At 40.0% G+C, this 16,742-nt stretch overlaps 1 protein-coding gene across 1 annotated transcript in view; it reads right to left on the minus strand.

The window, feature by feature from the left end:
• Positions 1 to 1,984: 1,984 nt before the first annotated feature.
• LOC142943512 (phosphatidylinositol 4,5-bisphosphate 3-kinase catalytic subunit alpha isoform) overlaps positions 1,985 to 16,742 on the minus strand; it is a 149,376-nt gene continuing 134,618 nt past the window's right edge. The window contains exons 22-28 of the mRNA XM_076085072.1: positions 6,095 to 6,216; positions 5,935 to 6,013; positions 5,668 to 5,838; positions 4,923 to 5,040; positions 3,480 to 3,631; positions 3,243 to 3,391; positions 1,985 to 2,313 (exon numbers count right to left, since the gene is read on the minus strand). Coding sequence (XP_075941187.1) covers positions 2,189 to 2,313; positions 3,243 to 3,391; positions 3,480 to 3,631; positions 4,923 to 5,040; positions 5,668 to 5,838; positions 5,935 to 6,013; positions 6,095 to 6,216 — 916 coding nt within the window. The 3' untranslated portion in view covers positions 1,985 to 2,188. The remainder of the gene's footprint in view (positions 2,314 to 3,242; positions 3,392 to 3,479; positions 3,632 to 4,922; positions 5,041 to 5,667; positions 5,839 to 5,934; positions 6,014 to 6,094; positions 6,217 to 16,742) is intronic.

Below are 16,742 nucleotides of genomic sequence, written 5' to 3' on the forward strand. Positions count from 1 at the left end.
ACTGTTTACTACATCAGTTTAAATATCAATCGATAATATTGATCACATGGAAAACACACATATTGTTGCTCACATATTCAGTCACTATGGTAACCAGCCCTGTTGATGATGTCATGAATCAGGTCATAGTTACTGATGTGTGGGCGGGGCTTAGACTAACATCTGACCTGAGCAGAAACAAACACAAATGTTCATATTAAATCGTAACTCTTTTACCCGTCTGGCCCCGCCCCCTGGTGGAGCGTCCACTGATGCTATGCTATGCTACACTAACTAAACTTCCCACCATTCATTTATCCTGTGCAACAGTTAAGCTAATAATGGATTAGAGTCCTAACAGGCTGACAACTAGCCTAGCATGGTTCACTCGATAGAGTGCACTCGAGGCTAAAGACCTAATTCAGCTAACGGCTAACGAGCAGCTGATTGGTTCAGATTGTCATGGAAACACTTTGAGCCCTGATTAAACTTGATATGTTGAGGAAGTGGAAATCAATTGAAACTGAATTCAGATCAATTCAGAGCAAATATCACACTAGAACACTTTCAAATTTAAAAATAATTTAAACCTTCAGAGTTCACATCAGACTTGAGTCTGTTATTAACCGTTGACTTTACATTTATAATCACTCTATCAGTGCAAAGGACTTTATATGATTAAGTATTAGGGCCACTGGAAAGGAAAACAACAAAAGTCTAAATAAAACTGAGATTCTACTGGGAATAGTAATTAAAGTAGGAAAGAGTTCTAAAAGGACAAAGTAAATAGTAGGAGAGTAAAGTTGAAATGTTATGAGAAAAAAGTCCTAATACTTCATCATAAGAGAGACAACAAATGATATATTGTAATATTACTGTAGAAAAAGCCATGTTATCACAATGGTTTGAATCACAGACATTTTCTGATCATCTGAACTTTTTCATCATAAATCTGAAGAAGTTTTAAAGTCGTCGTGTTTACAGAAACATGATTGTTTACTTTGGTCTGATCTCACTATCATGACTGTGCCCACAGCTGGTCACAACTCCTGATTGTCATAATCAAAGTATTGATCAGTTATTGGAGGTTTTATTGCTCTCACAGTGACCACAGTGTTCACTTTGCTGGTTCAGTTTATAAAGTTACAGCTGCTACTCAATAATGTTTGATTCAAATGCTACGCTAATAAAGTTTTCTCTTTTGAAAAGCTCAGTCTGTACTTAGAGCAACTAGCAGAGCTAACAGGCTAACTCTAGACTAGACTGGAAGACAGTTATGACATCATCATTGTCTTTTACCAGCATGCCTTTGACTCTGACCTGTGACCCTGAGTTTCATGTTGTTATGACAACCAGCCCACCTACATGATGTTATGATAAAACATCATAGTCATCCTCACAGTAGTGCAGTAGATACGCAGCGTGGTGTGTATGTGTGTGTGTTTATGTGTTGTATACATAAATATACATATAAGTATATATATACGTATATACTGTATACATGTGTCTGATGGTGTGTGTTTGTGTTATATATATGTATGTGTCATATATAAATGAATATATGTTAGTGTTCGTTTGGCATGTGTCTGATGGTGTGTTTGTGTTATATATGTGTATGTGTTATATATAAATGTATATATATGTTAGTGTTTGTTGGGCATGTGTCTGATGGTGTGTTTGTGTTATATATGTATGTTATATATAAATGTATATATGTGTCTGATGGTGTGTTTGTGTTATATATGTGTATGTGTCATCTATAAATGTATATATATGTTAGTGTTCGTTGGGCATGTGTTTGATGGTGTGTTTGTGTTATATATATGTATGTGTTATATATAAATGTATATATATGTTAGTGTTTGTTGGGCATGTGTCTGATGGTGTGTTTGTGTTATATATGTATGTTATATATAAATGTATATATGTGTCTGATGGTGTGTTTGTGTTATATATGTATGTTATATATAAATGTATATATGTTAGTGTTCGTTGAGCATGTGTCTGATGGTGTTTCTGTTATATATGTATGTGTTATATATAAATGTATATATATGTTAGTGTTCGTTGAGCATGTGTCTGATGGTGTGTTTGTGTTATATATGTATGTGTTATATATAAATGTATATATATGTTAGTGTTCGTTGGGCATGTGTCTGATGGTGTGTTTGTGTTATATATATATGTGTAATATATAAATGAATATATGTTAGTGTTCGTTGGGCATGTGTCTGATGGTGTGGAAGATCCAGTCCATCTTGGTGCTCCATCCTCCGTGATGAGCGTCGTTCATCTGTTTGGTGAAATACTCCAATGCTTCTTGCTGGCTCTTCTCTGAGAGACAGACAGGCAGACAGACAGGCAGACAGACAGGCAGACAGACAGGTAGACAGACAGACAGACAGACACAATGAGAAGAAGGTGAGACATATTCTTTGTGACTCAGAGTTTTTCTGTAGAAGAAATTCAAGTGATGTCACTTGTTCAACTTACCTTTGATCAACTTTGAGCTCACCACAAATATTGTACTCAAAGTTTACTTTTCCTTTTATTTGGTCTCATTTTCATCTTGAAATACATTTTTAATAGTTTAGTTTTCTTTGTATTTCATCTAAGATTTGTTTTTGGTTTTAATTTTTTTTTAATTTTCCGATATTTTGTTACTTGTCAAATAACTAGTGAATGACACAAGATAAATATATCTATATATAGATCTGAATATCAATCTATATATAATAATATAAATGATTTAAATACTGAGGGACTGATGAGGGAGGAAGCAGGTTAGGAGGCGTGAAGGTAAAACCAGATGAAATGAACGAGATGACTTCAGGATCTGAAATGACATCACAGTTAGTGAGATGAAAACAGAACAGATGATGACATCATAATGTCTTTTAATGACCCTCCACCTCAAAAATGTGAAGGAGAATTCATGAATTCATTCAAAGGGCTAAAGCTAACGCTAACGCGTATAAAGGATTATCATATCATTAAAACTTCATTACTTCATTACCAAGGTTGGAATCGTGCAGCGGCCCTATCTCCTTTCCTTTGCTAAAGGATGGCCCAGTGTATCCTATGCTCAAGGAGATAAGGAAGGAAGCACTGAAGCACCTTTCCTTAACATTTAAAGGAGCCAACCAGCTTTCATCATGACTCTTTAGATACTTCAGGTCATTCAGTTAGGAACCTTCCTGAGAAAAACTAACTTTACATCTCCTGTCTTTCTGCCTGTCTCCCTCTCCACCTGTCTGTCTTACCCAGAGCCAGCGTTTTCCTCAGGTAGGCGATGTCGTCGAAGCTCTGCAGCTCGGGCATCCCGCAGCCCAGCAGGAGGGAGAACAGGTTGATGAAGAGGCTAGCGTGCTGTCGGATGGCCAGGTAGGCTTTATAACACATCTCCTGGAACCTGAACCACAGACATGTAAACAGAGAGTGAGACGGGCAGGAGGTGACACAGGAGGAACGGCATTAGACAGGTGAGGAGCAGGTGAGACCTCTCGAACTCCTTGGTCTTGGTAGACTCCTGGACTCCTTTACTAATGACGATTAGGAAGTCCTGAGTCAGAACGAAGGGAACTCGCTCCCTCTTGTACCCGAACTTCTTCTTCTTGTGGTCCAGGAAGTGACCGAAGTCGATGTGGAACAGCTGGAGGGAGGAGAGGAGGAGAAGTTAGGGGGAGTGAAGAGGAGTTAGGGAGGAGTTAGGGTGAGTCAAGAGGAGTTAGGGGGGAGTTAGGGGGAGTCAAGATGAGTTAGGGAGGAGCTAGGGGGAGTCAAGAGGAGTTAGGGAGGAGTTAGGGGGAGTCAAGAGGAGTTAGGGAGGAGTTAGGGGGGAGTTAGGGGGATGTTGGGAAGGCCTGTGTCCTCATGTGAATCTTTGTGTGAACTTCATCTGACACTAAGTGTCTCAGATGGTTTATCACGGTTAGATATCACCGTTGTCTACTTGATGAGCATTTCAGCTGTTTGTCCTAAATAAGAGATAATAAACCTGTCGAACACGTCAATGTTTACGCAGAGCTGATTTGCAACCATGACGTTCACTGATTGGGATAAGGTGACCCTTTGACAGAACGAATTGTCAAAGAAACAGCTCCAAAGTGATGTATGAGATATTATGCAAATACCTCTGTGCGAACGCACTCGCCTGTTATCCTCAGTATAAATATCAGAGACTCAGAGACAGACCTCTGAGCAGCCTTGATGCATAACCCGTTTGTGAATCAACTCTGTTCCTTCTTGAAAGAATAAATGTCCTGTGATAATGATTTTTACATCGGCCTCGAGTGAATCTTTCTAACAGAGGAGTTAGGGGCTGTCAAGAGGAGTTAGGGAGGAGTTAGTATCACGGTTGGGTTTTGCTATGTGTGAGTGTGGTGTGTGTTTGACTGTGTGTGTGTGTGTGTCTCCTGATCATGCTCATTCTCTCCACTTGTGCCAAATCACCTGCCTGTTCCAGTTGCCGGATTATCATTTGTTCCTTTTCCCTTCCCGTGGACTCTTTGCTCTCCTGTGGTTATTCCCTCGTGTTGACCCTCTGCGCCCCACGGTTTGTGTCTGTGCTTTTGGTGACCAAGCCCTTTTGTGACTTTGCCTTTTATTTTCAGTTTGGATTTTTCTCACTCCGTATTGGAGTTGTTTTTGGTTTCTAGTTTTGTTTGCTTGATGCCCAGTAAAGAGCCTTGCAATTCACCTCACCTTGTGTCCTGTGTCTAAGTCTGCGCCTGAGTCTCTGATCCACTCCTAATCCCACACGGTAAACCGTGAACCGTCACAGCTAGGATGGAGTTAGAAGGAGTTATGCCGTGTTCACACCAAATGCGGCGCGAACAATTTGCGCCGCGTTTGTTGTAAACGCACCATTAGGGAGAGTTAGGGGGAGTTAGGGGGATTCAGGGGGAGGATTTAGAGGGAGGAGTTAGGAGTTCGGAGCTCACCTGCCCGTTCTCCTTCACCATGATGTTGGAGTTGTGTCGGTCTCCGATTCCGAGGATGAAAGTCGCAACACAGTAACCTGCACAGGACCTGGTGAACAGGTCAATGGCTCGGTCGTACCTGAGAGACAGACAGGAGAAGACAGACAGGGAGAGAGACAGACAGGGGGAGACAGACAGGAGAAGACAGACAGGGAGAGAGACAGACAGGGAGAGAGACAGACAGGGAGAGAGACAGACATGGAGAGACAGACAGGAGGAGACAGACAGGGAGAGAGACAGACAGGGAGAGAGACAGACAGGGAGAGACAGACAGGGAGAGTCAGACAGGGAGAGACAGACAGGGAGAGAGACAGACAGGGAGAGACAGACAGGGAGAGACATGAAATATACATATATTATTATATAACACCCATAATGTTGTGTTTATATTCATAAATATTATTGTTTGTATTTTACTTTGATGCTTTGGTAACATGCTTTTTATTTTTTATTAAATTAATTCACCATTTATGTGGCAACATTTCTTTATCCTTTTTGTTGTTTTTACAATAAATAAATCAACATTTGAGAAGTTTTTGGAGAGCGTTTTAAAATCCACCTGTGACATCATCATTCACATGGTCGCTTAGCAAAAAAATGAGGCTTTATGATATAATTGATCCTTTAAAATAATGTTTGTCCAAACAATGAATTAGAGACGTTAATTAACTCAGACAGACAGGTATTCAGACAGACAGGTACTGACGCCTCTCCTCTGTTCTTGTCTTTGATCCAGTGGTGCAGTGTGTTGGAGTTGAACTGCAGCGCCCCCTTCAGGCCTCCTTTACACTGGATCTGCATGATGGTGAAACTGTTCTTCACCACCTCAATCAGACCCACACAGTCTCCGATGGACAGACAGCCGTACGGCAGCATGCTGCCTCACACACACACACACAGACACACACGCTCCTTAAGCCAGGTGCTTCATGATGTCAGAGCTGAAGCCACTGATGATGTCACAGGTTCTCACCGCAGGTCCAGGCCCTGGTTCTGCCAGATGTTCTCCATGATCTTAATGATCTGCAAAGTCAGCATGTCCTGACGCAGGTCTGCAACACATACACACACACAGGTTACACACTACATTACCCACAATCCAAGAGTTCTCCCGTTAGCACTGAGCTAGCTACCATCTCCGTTCTTGAAGATGATCTCGTTGTTGGTGAAGAGCAGCTCAGACATAATGTCGGGATTCTCCCAGTTCAACCACAGGGGGCGCTTCGCTGATGACATGATCCTGCACTCCTCCAGCCTGAAGACACAAACACACACTTCACTTTACTTTATTTTACTTTACTTGGGGGTGACTGTGGCTAAGTGGATAGCAGGGCCGTCTTTCAATCAGAGGGTCGGCGGTTCAATCTCCGGCTCTGCTAGTCACATGTCAATGTGTCCTTGAGCAAGACACTTAACCCCAAAATTGCTCCCGTAGTTGTGCCTACGGTGTAGAAATGTGATAGACTCTGAATTGTAAGTCGCTTTGGATAAAAGCGTCTGCTAAATGACTGTAATGTAATACTTCATATGATCCTGCACTCCTCCAGTCTGAAGACACAAACACACACTTCACTTCACTGTACTTTACTTTACATGATCCTGCACTCCTCCAGTCTGAAGACACAAACACACACTTCACTTTACTTTACTTCACATGATCCTGCACTACTCCAGTCTGAAGACACAAACACACACTTCACTTTACTTTTCTTTATTTTACTTCATATGATCCTGCACGCCTCCAGTCTGAAGACACAAACACACACTTCACTTTATTGTACTTTACTTTACATGATCCTGCACTCCTCCAGCCTGAAGACACAAACACACTTCACTTCACTTCACTTTATTTTACTTTACTTCATATGATCCTGCACTCCTCCAGTCTGAAGACACAAACACACACTTCACTTTACTTCACTTTATTGTACTTTACTTTACATTATCCTGCACTCCTCCAGTCTGAAGACACAAACACACACTTCACTTTACTTCACTTTATTGTACTTTACTTTACATGATCCTGCACTCCTCCAGCCTGAAGACACAAACACACTTCACTTCACTTCACTTTATTTTACTTTACTTCATATGATCCTGCACTCCTCCAGTCTGAGGAGATAAACACACACTTCACTTTACTTTATTTTACTTTACTTCACATGATCCTGCACTCCTCCAGTCTGAAGACACAAACACACACTTCACTTTACTTTACTTTATTTGACTTTACTTCACATGATCCTGCACTCCTCCAGTCTGAAGACACAAACACACACTTCACTTTACTTTACTTTACTTTACTTCATATGATCCTGCACGCCTCCAGTCTGAAGACACAAACACACACTTCACTTTACTTTACTTTATTTTACTTCATATGATCCTGCACTCCTCCAGTCTGAGGAGATAAACACACACTTCACTTTACTTTATTTTACTTTACTTCACATGATCCTGCACTCCTCCAGTCTGAAGACACAAACACACACTTCACTTTACTTTACTTTATTTGACTTTACTTCACATGATCCTGCACTCCTCCAGTCTGAAGACACAAACACACACTTCACTTTACTTTACTTTACTTTACTTCATATGATCCTGCACGCCGCCAGTCTGAAGACACAAACACACACTTCACTTTACTTTACTTTACTTTACTTCATATGATCCTGCACGCCAGTCTGAGGACACAAACACACACTTCACTTTACTTTATTTTACTTTACTTCATATGATCCTGCACTCCTCCAGCCTGAAGACACAAACACACACTTTACTTTACTTTACTTTACTTTACTTCATATGGTCCTGCACTCCTCCAGTCTGAAGACACAAACACACACTTCACTTTATTTTACTTTACTTTACATGATCCTGCACTCCTCCAGTCTGAAGACACAAACACACACTTCACTTTACTTCACTTTATTGTACTTTACTTTACATTATCCTGCACTCCTCCAGTCTGAAGACACAAACACACACTTCACTTTACTTCACTTTATTGTACTTTACTTTACATGATCCTGCACTCCTCCAGCCTGAAGACACAAACACACTTCACTTCACTTTATTTTACTTTACTTCATATGATCCTGCACTCCTCCAGTCTGAAGACACAAACACACACTTCACTTTACTTTACTTTACTTCATATGGTCCTGCACTCCAGTCTGAGGAGATAAACACACACTTCACTTTACTTTATTTTACTTTACTTCACATGATCCTAAACTCCTCCAGTCTGAAGACACAAACACACACTTCACTTTACTTTACTTTATTTGACTTTACTTCATATGATCCTAAACTCCTCCAGTCTGAAGACACAAACACACACTTCACTTTACTTTACTTTACTTCATATGATCCTGCACTCCTCCAGCCTGAAGACACAAACACACACTTCACTTCACTTCACTTTATTTTACTTTACTTCATATGATCCTGCACTCCTCCAGTCTGAAGACACAAACACACACTTCACTTTACTTTACTTTACTTCATATGATCCTGCACGCCAGTCTGAAGACACAAACACACACTTCACTTTACTTTACTTTACTTTACTTCATATGATCCTGCACGCCAGTCTGAAGACACAAACACACACTTCACTTTACTTTACTTTGCTTCAGATGATCCTGCACTCCTCCAGTCTGAGGACACAAACACACACTTCACTTTACTTTATTTTACTTTACTTCATATGATCCTGCACTCCTCCAGCCTGAAGACACAAACACACACTTTACTTTACTTTACTTTACTTTACTTCATATGGTCCTGCACTCCTCCAGTCTGAAGACACAAACACACACTTCACTTTACTTCACTTTATTGTACTTTACTTTACATTATCCTGCACTCCTCCAGTCTGAAGACACAAACACACACTTCACTTTACTTCACTTTATTGTACTTTACTTTACATGATCCTGCACTCCTCCAGCCTGAAGACACAAACACACACTTCACTTCACTTTATTTTACTTTACTTCATATGATCCTGCACTCCTCCAGTCTGAAGACACAAACACACACTTCACTTTACTTTACTTTACTTCATATGGTCCTGCACTCCTCCAGTCTGAGGAGATAAACACACACTTCACTTTACTTTATTTTACTTTACTTCACATGATCCTGCACTCCTCCAGTCTGAAGACACAAACACACACTTCACTTCACTTTATTTTACTTTACTTCATATGATCCTGCACTCCTCCAGTCTGAAGACACAAACACACACTTCACTTTACTTTACTTTACTTCATATGGTCCTGCACTCCTCCAGTCTGAGGAGATAAACACACACTTCACTTTACTTTATTTTACTTTACTTCACATGATCCTGCACTCCTCCAGTCTGAAGACACAAACACACACTTCACTTTACTTTACTTTACTTTACTTTGCTTCAGATGATCCTGCACTCCTCCAGTCTGAGGACACAAACACACACTTCACTTTACTTTATTTTACTTTACTTCATATGATCCTGCACTTCTCCAGCCTGAAGACACAAACACACTTTACTTTACTTTACTTCATATGGTCCTGCACTCCTCCAGTCTGAAGACACAAACACACACTTCACTTTACTTCACTTTATTGTACTTTACTTTACATTATCCTGCACTCCTCCAGTCTGAAGACACAAACACACACTTCACTTTACTTCACTTTATTGTACTTTACTTTACATGATCCTGCACTCCTCCAGCCTGAAGACACAAACACACTTCACTTCACTTTATTTTACTTTACTTCATATGATCCTGCACTCCTCCAGTCTGAAGACACAAACACACACTTCACTTTACTTTACTTTACTTCATATGGTCCTGCACTCCTCCAGTCTGAGGAGATAAACACACACTTCACTTTACTTTATTTTACTTTACTTCACATGATCCTGCACTCCTCCAGTCTGAAGACACAAACACACACTTCACTTTACTTTACTTTATTTGACTTTACTTCACATGATCCTGCACTCCTCCAGTCTGAAGACACAAACACACACTTCACTTTACTTTACTTTATTTTACTTCATATGATCCTGCACACCTCCAGTCTGAAGACACAAACACACACTTCACTTTACTTTACTTTACTTCATATGATCCTGCACTCCTCCAGCCTGAAGACACAAACACACACTTCACTTCACTTCACTTTATTTTACTTTACTTCATATGATCCTGCACTCCTCCAGTCTGAAGACACAAACACACACTTCACTTTACTTTACTTTACTTCATATGATCCTGCACTCCTCCAGTCTGAGGACACAAACACACACTTCACTTTACTTTATTTTACTTTACTTCATATGATCCTGCACTCCTCCAGCCTGAAGACACAAACACACACTTTACTTTACTTTACTTTACTTTACTTCATATGGTCCTGCACTCCTCCAGTCTGAAGACACAAACACACACTTCACTTTACTTCACTTTATTGTACTTTACTTTACATTATCCTGCACTCCTCCAGTCTGAAGACACAAACACACACTTCACTTTACTTCACTTTATTGTACTTTACTTTACATGATCCTGCACTCCTCCAGCCTGAAGACACAAACACACTTCACTTCACTTTATTTTACTTTACTTCATATGATCCTGCACTCCTCCAGTCTGAAGACACAAACACACACTTCACTTTACTTTACTTTACTTCATATGGTCCTGCACTCCTCCAGTCTGAGGAGATAAACACACACTTCACTTTACTTTATTTTACTTTACTTCACATGATCCTGCACTCCTCCAGTCTGAAGACACAAACACACACTTCACTTTACTTTATTTGACTTTACTTCACATGATCCTGCACTCCTCCAGTCTGAAGACACAAACACACACTTCACTTTACTTTACTTTACTTTACTTCATATGATCCTGCACGCCTCCAGTCTGAAGACACAAACACACACTTCACTTTACTTTACTTTATTTTACTTCATATGATCCTGCACACCTCCAGTCTGAAGACACAAACACACACTTTACTTTACTTTACTTCATATGATCCTGCACTCCTCCAGTCTGAAGACACAAACACACACTTCACTTTACTTTACTTTACTTCATATGATCCTGCACGCCAGTCTGAAGACACAAACACACACTTCACTTTACTTTACTTTACTTTACTTCATATGATCCTGCACGCCAGTCTGAAGACACAAACACACACTTCACTTTACTTTACTTTACTTTGCTTCAGATGATCCTGCACTCCTCCAGTCTGAGGACACAAACACACACTTTACTTTACTTTACTTTACTTTACTTCATATGGTCCTGCACTCCTCCAGCCTGAAGACACAAACACACACTTTACTTTACTTTACTTTACTTTACTTCATATGGTCCTGCACTCCTCCAGTCTGAAGACACAAACACACACTTTACTTTACTTTACTTTACTTCATATGATCCTGCACTCCTCCAGCCTGAAGACACAAACACACACTTTACTTTACTTTACTTTACTTTACTTCATATGGTCCTGCACTCCTCCAGTCTGAAGACACAAACACACACTTTACTTTACTTTACTTTACTTCATATGGTCCTGCACTCCTCCAGTATGAGGAGATAAACACACACTTCACTTTACTTTACTTTACTTTGCTTCAGATGATCCTGCACTCCTCCAGTCTGAGGACACAAACACACACTTCACTTTACTGTATTTTACTTTACTTCATATGATCCTGCACTCCTCCAGTCTGAAGACACAAACACACACTTTACTTTACTTTACTTCATATGATCCTGCACTCCTCCAGTCTGAAGACACAAACACACACTTCACTTTACTTTACTTTGCTTCAGATGATCCTGCACTCCTCCAGTCTGAGGACACAAACACACACTTCACTTTACTTTACTTTGCTTTACTTCATATGATCCTGCACTCCTCCAGTCTGAAGACACAAACACACACTTCACTTTACTTTATTTTACTTTACTTCATATGATCCTGCACTCCTCCAGTCTGAAGACACAAACACACACTTCACTTTACTTTACTTTATTTTACTTCATATGATCCTGCACACCTCCAGTCTGAAGACACAAACACACACTTTACTTTACTTTACTTCATATGATCCTGCACTCCTCCAGTCTGAAGACACAAACACACACTTCACTTTACTTTACTTTGCTTCAGATGATCCTGCACTCCTCCAGTCTGAAGACACAAACACACACTTCACTTTACTTTATTTTACTTTACTTCATATGATCCTGCACTCCTCCAGTCTGAGGACACAAACACACACTTCACTTTACTTTATTTTACTTTACTTCATATGATCCTGCACTCCTCCAGTCTGAAGACACAAACACACACTTTACTTTACTTTGCTTCAGATGATCCTGCACTCCTCCAGTCTGAGGACACAAACACACACTTCACTTTACTTTACTTTGCTTTACTTCATATGATCCTGCACTCCTCCAGTCTGAAGACACAAACACACACTTCACTTTACTTTATTTTACTTTACTTCATATGATCCTGCACTCCTCCAGTCTGAAGACACAAACACACACTTCACTTTACTTTACTTTGCTTCAGATGATCCTGCACTCCTCCAGTCTGAGGACACAAACACACACTTCACTTTACTTTATTTTACTTTACTTCATATGATCCTGCACTCCTCCAGCCTGAAGACACAAACACACACTTCACTTTACTTTACTTTACTTTACTTCATATGATCCTGCACGCCAGTCTGAAGACACAAACACACACTTCACTTTACTTTACTTTACTTTACTTCATATGATCCTGCACTCCTCCAGTCTGAGGACACAAACACACACTTCACTTTACTTTATTTTACTTTACTTCATATGATCCTGCACTCCTCCAGCCTGAAGACACAAACACACACTTTACTTTACTTTACTTTACTTTACTTCATATGGTCCTGCACTCCTCCAGTCTGAAGACACAAACACACACTTTACTTTACTTTACTTTACTTCATATGGTCCTGCACTCCTCCAGTCTGAGGAGATAAACACACACTTCACTTTACTTTACTTTACTTTCCTTCAGATGATCCTGCACTCCTCCAGTCTGAGGACACAAACACACACTTCACTTTACTGTATTTTACTTTACTTCATGTGATCCTGCACTTCTCCAGTCTGAAGACACAAACACACACTTCACTTTACTTTATTTTACTTTACTTCATATGATCCTGCACTCCTCCAGTCTGAGGACACAAACACACACTTCACTTTACTTTATTTTACTTTACTTCATATGATCCTGCACTCCTCCAGTCTGAAGACACAAACACACACCTTACTTTACTTTGCTTCAGATGATCCTGCACTCCTCCAGTCTGAAGACACAAACACACACTTTACTTTACTTTACTTCATATGATCCTGCACTCCTCCAGTCTGAGGACACAAACACACACTTCACTTTACTTTACTTTGCTTTACTTCATATGATCCTGCACTCCTCCAGTCTGAAGACACAAACACACACTTCACTTTACTTTACTTTGCTTCAGATGATCCTGCACTCCTCCAGTCTGAGGACACAAACACACACTTCACTTTACTTTATTTTACTTTACTTCATGTGATCCTGCACTCCTCCAGTCTGAAGACACAAACACACACTTCACTTTACTTTATTTTACTTTACTTCATATGATCCTGCACTCCTCCAGTCTGAAGACACAAACACACACTTCACTTTACTTTACTTTGCTTCAGATGATCCTGCACTTCTCCAGTCTGAAGACACAAACACACACTTCACTTTACTTTATTTTACTTTACTTCATGTGATCCTGCACTCCTCCAGTCTGAAGACACAAACACACACTTCACTTTACTTTACTTTGCTTCAGATGATCCTGCACTCCTCCAGTCTGAGGACACAAAAACACACTTCACTTTACTTTATTTTACTTTACTTCATATGATCCTGCACTCCTCCAGTCTGAAGACACAAACACACACTTCACTTTACTTTACTTTACTTTCCTTCAGATGATCCTGCACTCCTCCAGTCTGAGGACACAAACACACACTTCACTTTACTGTATTTTACTTTACTTCATATGATCCTGCACTCCTCCAGTCTGAAGACACAAACACACACTTCACTTTACTTTATTTTACTTTACTTCATGTGATCCTGCACTTCTCCAGTCTGAAGACACAAACACACACTTCACTTTACTTTATTTTACTTTACTTCAGATGATCCTGCACTCCTCCAGTCTGAGGACACAAACACACACTTCACTTTACTTTATTTTACTTTACTTCATGTGATCCTGCACTTCTCCAGTCTGAAGACACAAACACACACTTCACTTTACTTTATTTTACTTTACTTCATATGATCCTGCACTCCTCCAGTCTGAAGACACAAACACACACTTCACTTTACTTTACTTTGCTTCAGATGATCCTGCACTCCTCCAGTCTGAGGACACAAACACACACTTCACTTTACTTTATTTTACTTTACTTCATGTGATCCTGCACTTCTCCAGTCTGAAGACACAAACACACACTTCACTTTACTTTATTTTACTTTACTTCATGTGATCCTGCACTCCTCCAGTCTGAAGACACAAACACACACTTCACTTTACTTTACTTTACTTTCCTTCATATGATCCTGCACTCCTCCAGTCTGAAGACACAAACACACACTTTACTTTACTTTGCTTCAGATGATCCTGCACTCCTCCAGTCTGAAGACACAAACACACACTTTACTTTACTTTGCTTCAGATGATCCTGCACTCCTCCAGTCTGAAGACACAAACACACACTTTACTTTACTTTGCTTCAGATGATCCTGCACTCCTCCAGTCTGAAGACACAAACACACACTTTACTTTACTTTGCTTCAGATGATCCTGCACTCCTCCAGTCTGAAGACACAAACACACACTTCACTTTACTTTACTTTGCTTCAGATGATCCTGCACTCCTCCAGTCTGAGGACACAAACACACACTTCACTTTACTTTATTTTACTTTACTTCATGTGATCCTGCACTCCTCCAGTCTGAAGACACAAACACACACTTCACTTTACTTTATTTTACTTTACTTCATATGATCCTGCACTCCTCCAGTCTGAGGACACAAACACACACTTCACTTTACTTTATTTTACTTTACTTCATATGATCCTGCACTCCTCCAGTCTGAAGACACAAACACACACTTTACTTTACTTTGCTTCAGATGATCCTGCACTCCTCCAGTCTGAAGACACAAACACACACTTTACTTTACTTTGCTTCAGATGATCCTGCACTCCTCCAGTCTGAAGACACAAACACACACTTTACTTTACTTTGCTTCAGATGATCCTGCACTCCTCCAGTCTGAAGACACAAACACACACTTTACTTTACTTTGCTTCAGATGATCCTGCACTCCTCCAGTCTGAAGACACAAACACACACTTCACTTTACTTTACTTTGCTTCAGATGATCCTGCACTCCTCCAGTCTGAGGACACAAACACACACTTCACTTTACTTTATTTTACTTTACTTCATGTGATCCTGCACTTCTCCAGTCTGAAGACACAAACACACACTTCACTTTACTTTATTTTACTTTACTTCATGTGATCCTGCACTCCTCCAGTCTGAGGACACAAACACACACTTCACTTTACTTTATTTTACTTTACTTCATATGATCCTGCACTCCTCCAGTCTGAAGACACAAACACACACTTCACTTTACTTTACTTTGCTTCAGATGATCCTGCACTCCTCCAGTCTGAGGACACAAACACACACTTCACTTTACTGTATTTTACTTTACTTCATATGATCCTGCACTCCTCCAGTCTGAAGACACAAACACACACTTCACTTTACTTTACTTTGCTTCAGATGATCCTGCACTCCTCCAGTCTGAGGACACAAACACACACTTCACTTTACTTTATTTTACTTTACTTCATGTGATCCTGCACTCCTCCAGTCTGAAGACACAAACACACACTTTACTTTACTTTGCTTCAGATGATCCTGCACTCCTCCAGTCTGAGGACACAAACACACACTTCACTTTACTTTATTTTACTTTACTTCATGTGATCCTGCACTTCTCCAGTCTGAAGACACAAACACACACTTCACTTTACTTTATTTTACTTTACTTCATGTGATCCTGCACTCCTCCAGTCTGAGGACACAAACACACACTTCACTTTACTTTATTTTACTTTACTTCATATGATCCTGCACTCCTCCAGTCTGAAGACACAAACACACACTTCACTTTACTTTACTTTGCTTCAGATGATCCTGCACTCCTCCAGTCTGAGGACACAAACACACACTTCACTTTACTGTATTTTACTTTACTTCATATGATCCTGCACTCCTCCAGTCTGAAGACACAAACACACACTTCACTTTACTTTACTTTGCTTCAGATGATCCTGCACTCCTCCAGTCTGAGGACACAAACACACACTTCACTTTACTTTATTTTACTTTACTTCATGTGATCCTGCACTCCTCCAGTCTGAAGACACAAACACACACTTCACTTTACTTTACTTTGCTTCAGATGATCCTGCACTCCTCCAGTCTGAGGACACAAACACACACTTCACTTTACTTTATTTTACTTTACTTCATATGATCCTGCACTCCTCCAGTCTGAAGACACAAACACACACTTCACTTTACTTTATTTTACTTTACTTCATATGATCCTG

This window comes from Anarhichas minor, unplaced genomic scaffold (genome assembly GCF_050575085.1).
Source record: "Anarhichas minor isolate MPS153535 unplaced genomic scaffold, ASM5057508v1 ptg000137l, whole genome shotgun sequence".
Classification (NCBI taxonomy): Eukaryota; Metazoa; Chordata; class Actinopteri; order Perciformes; family Anarhichadidae; genus Anarhichas; species Anarhichas minor.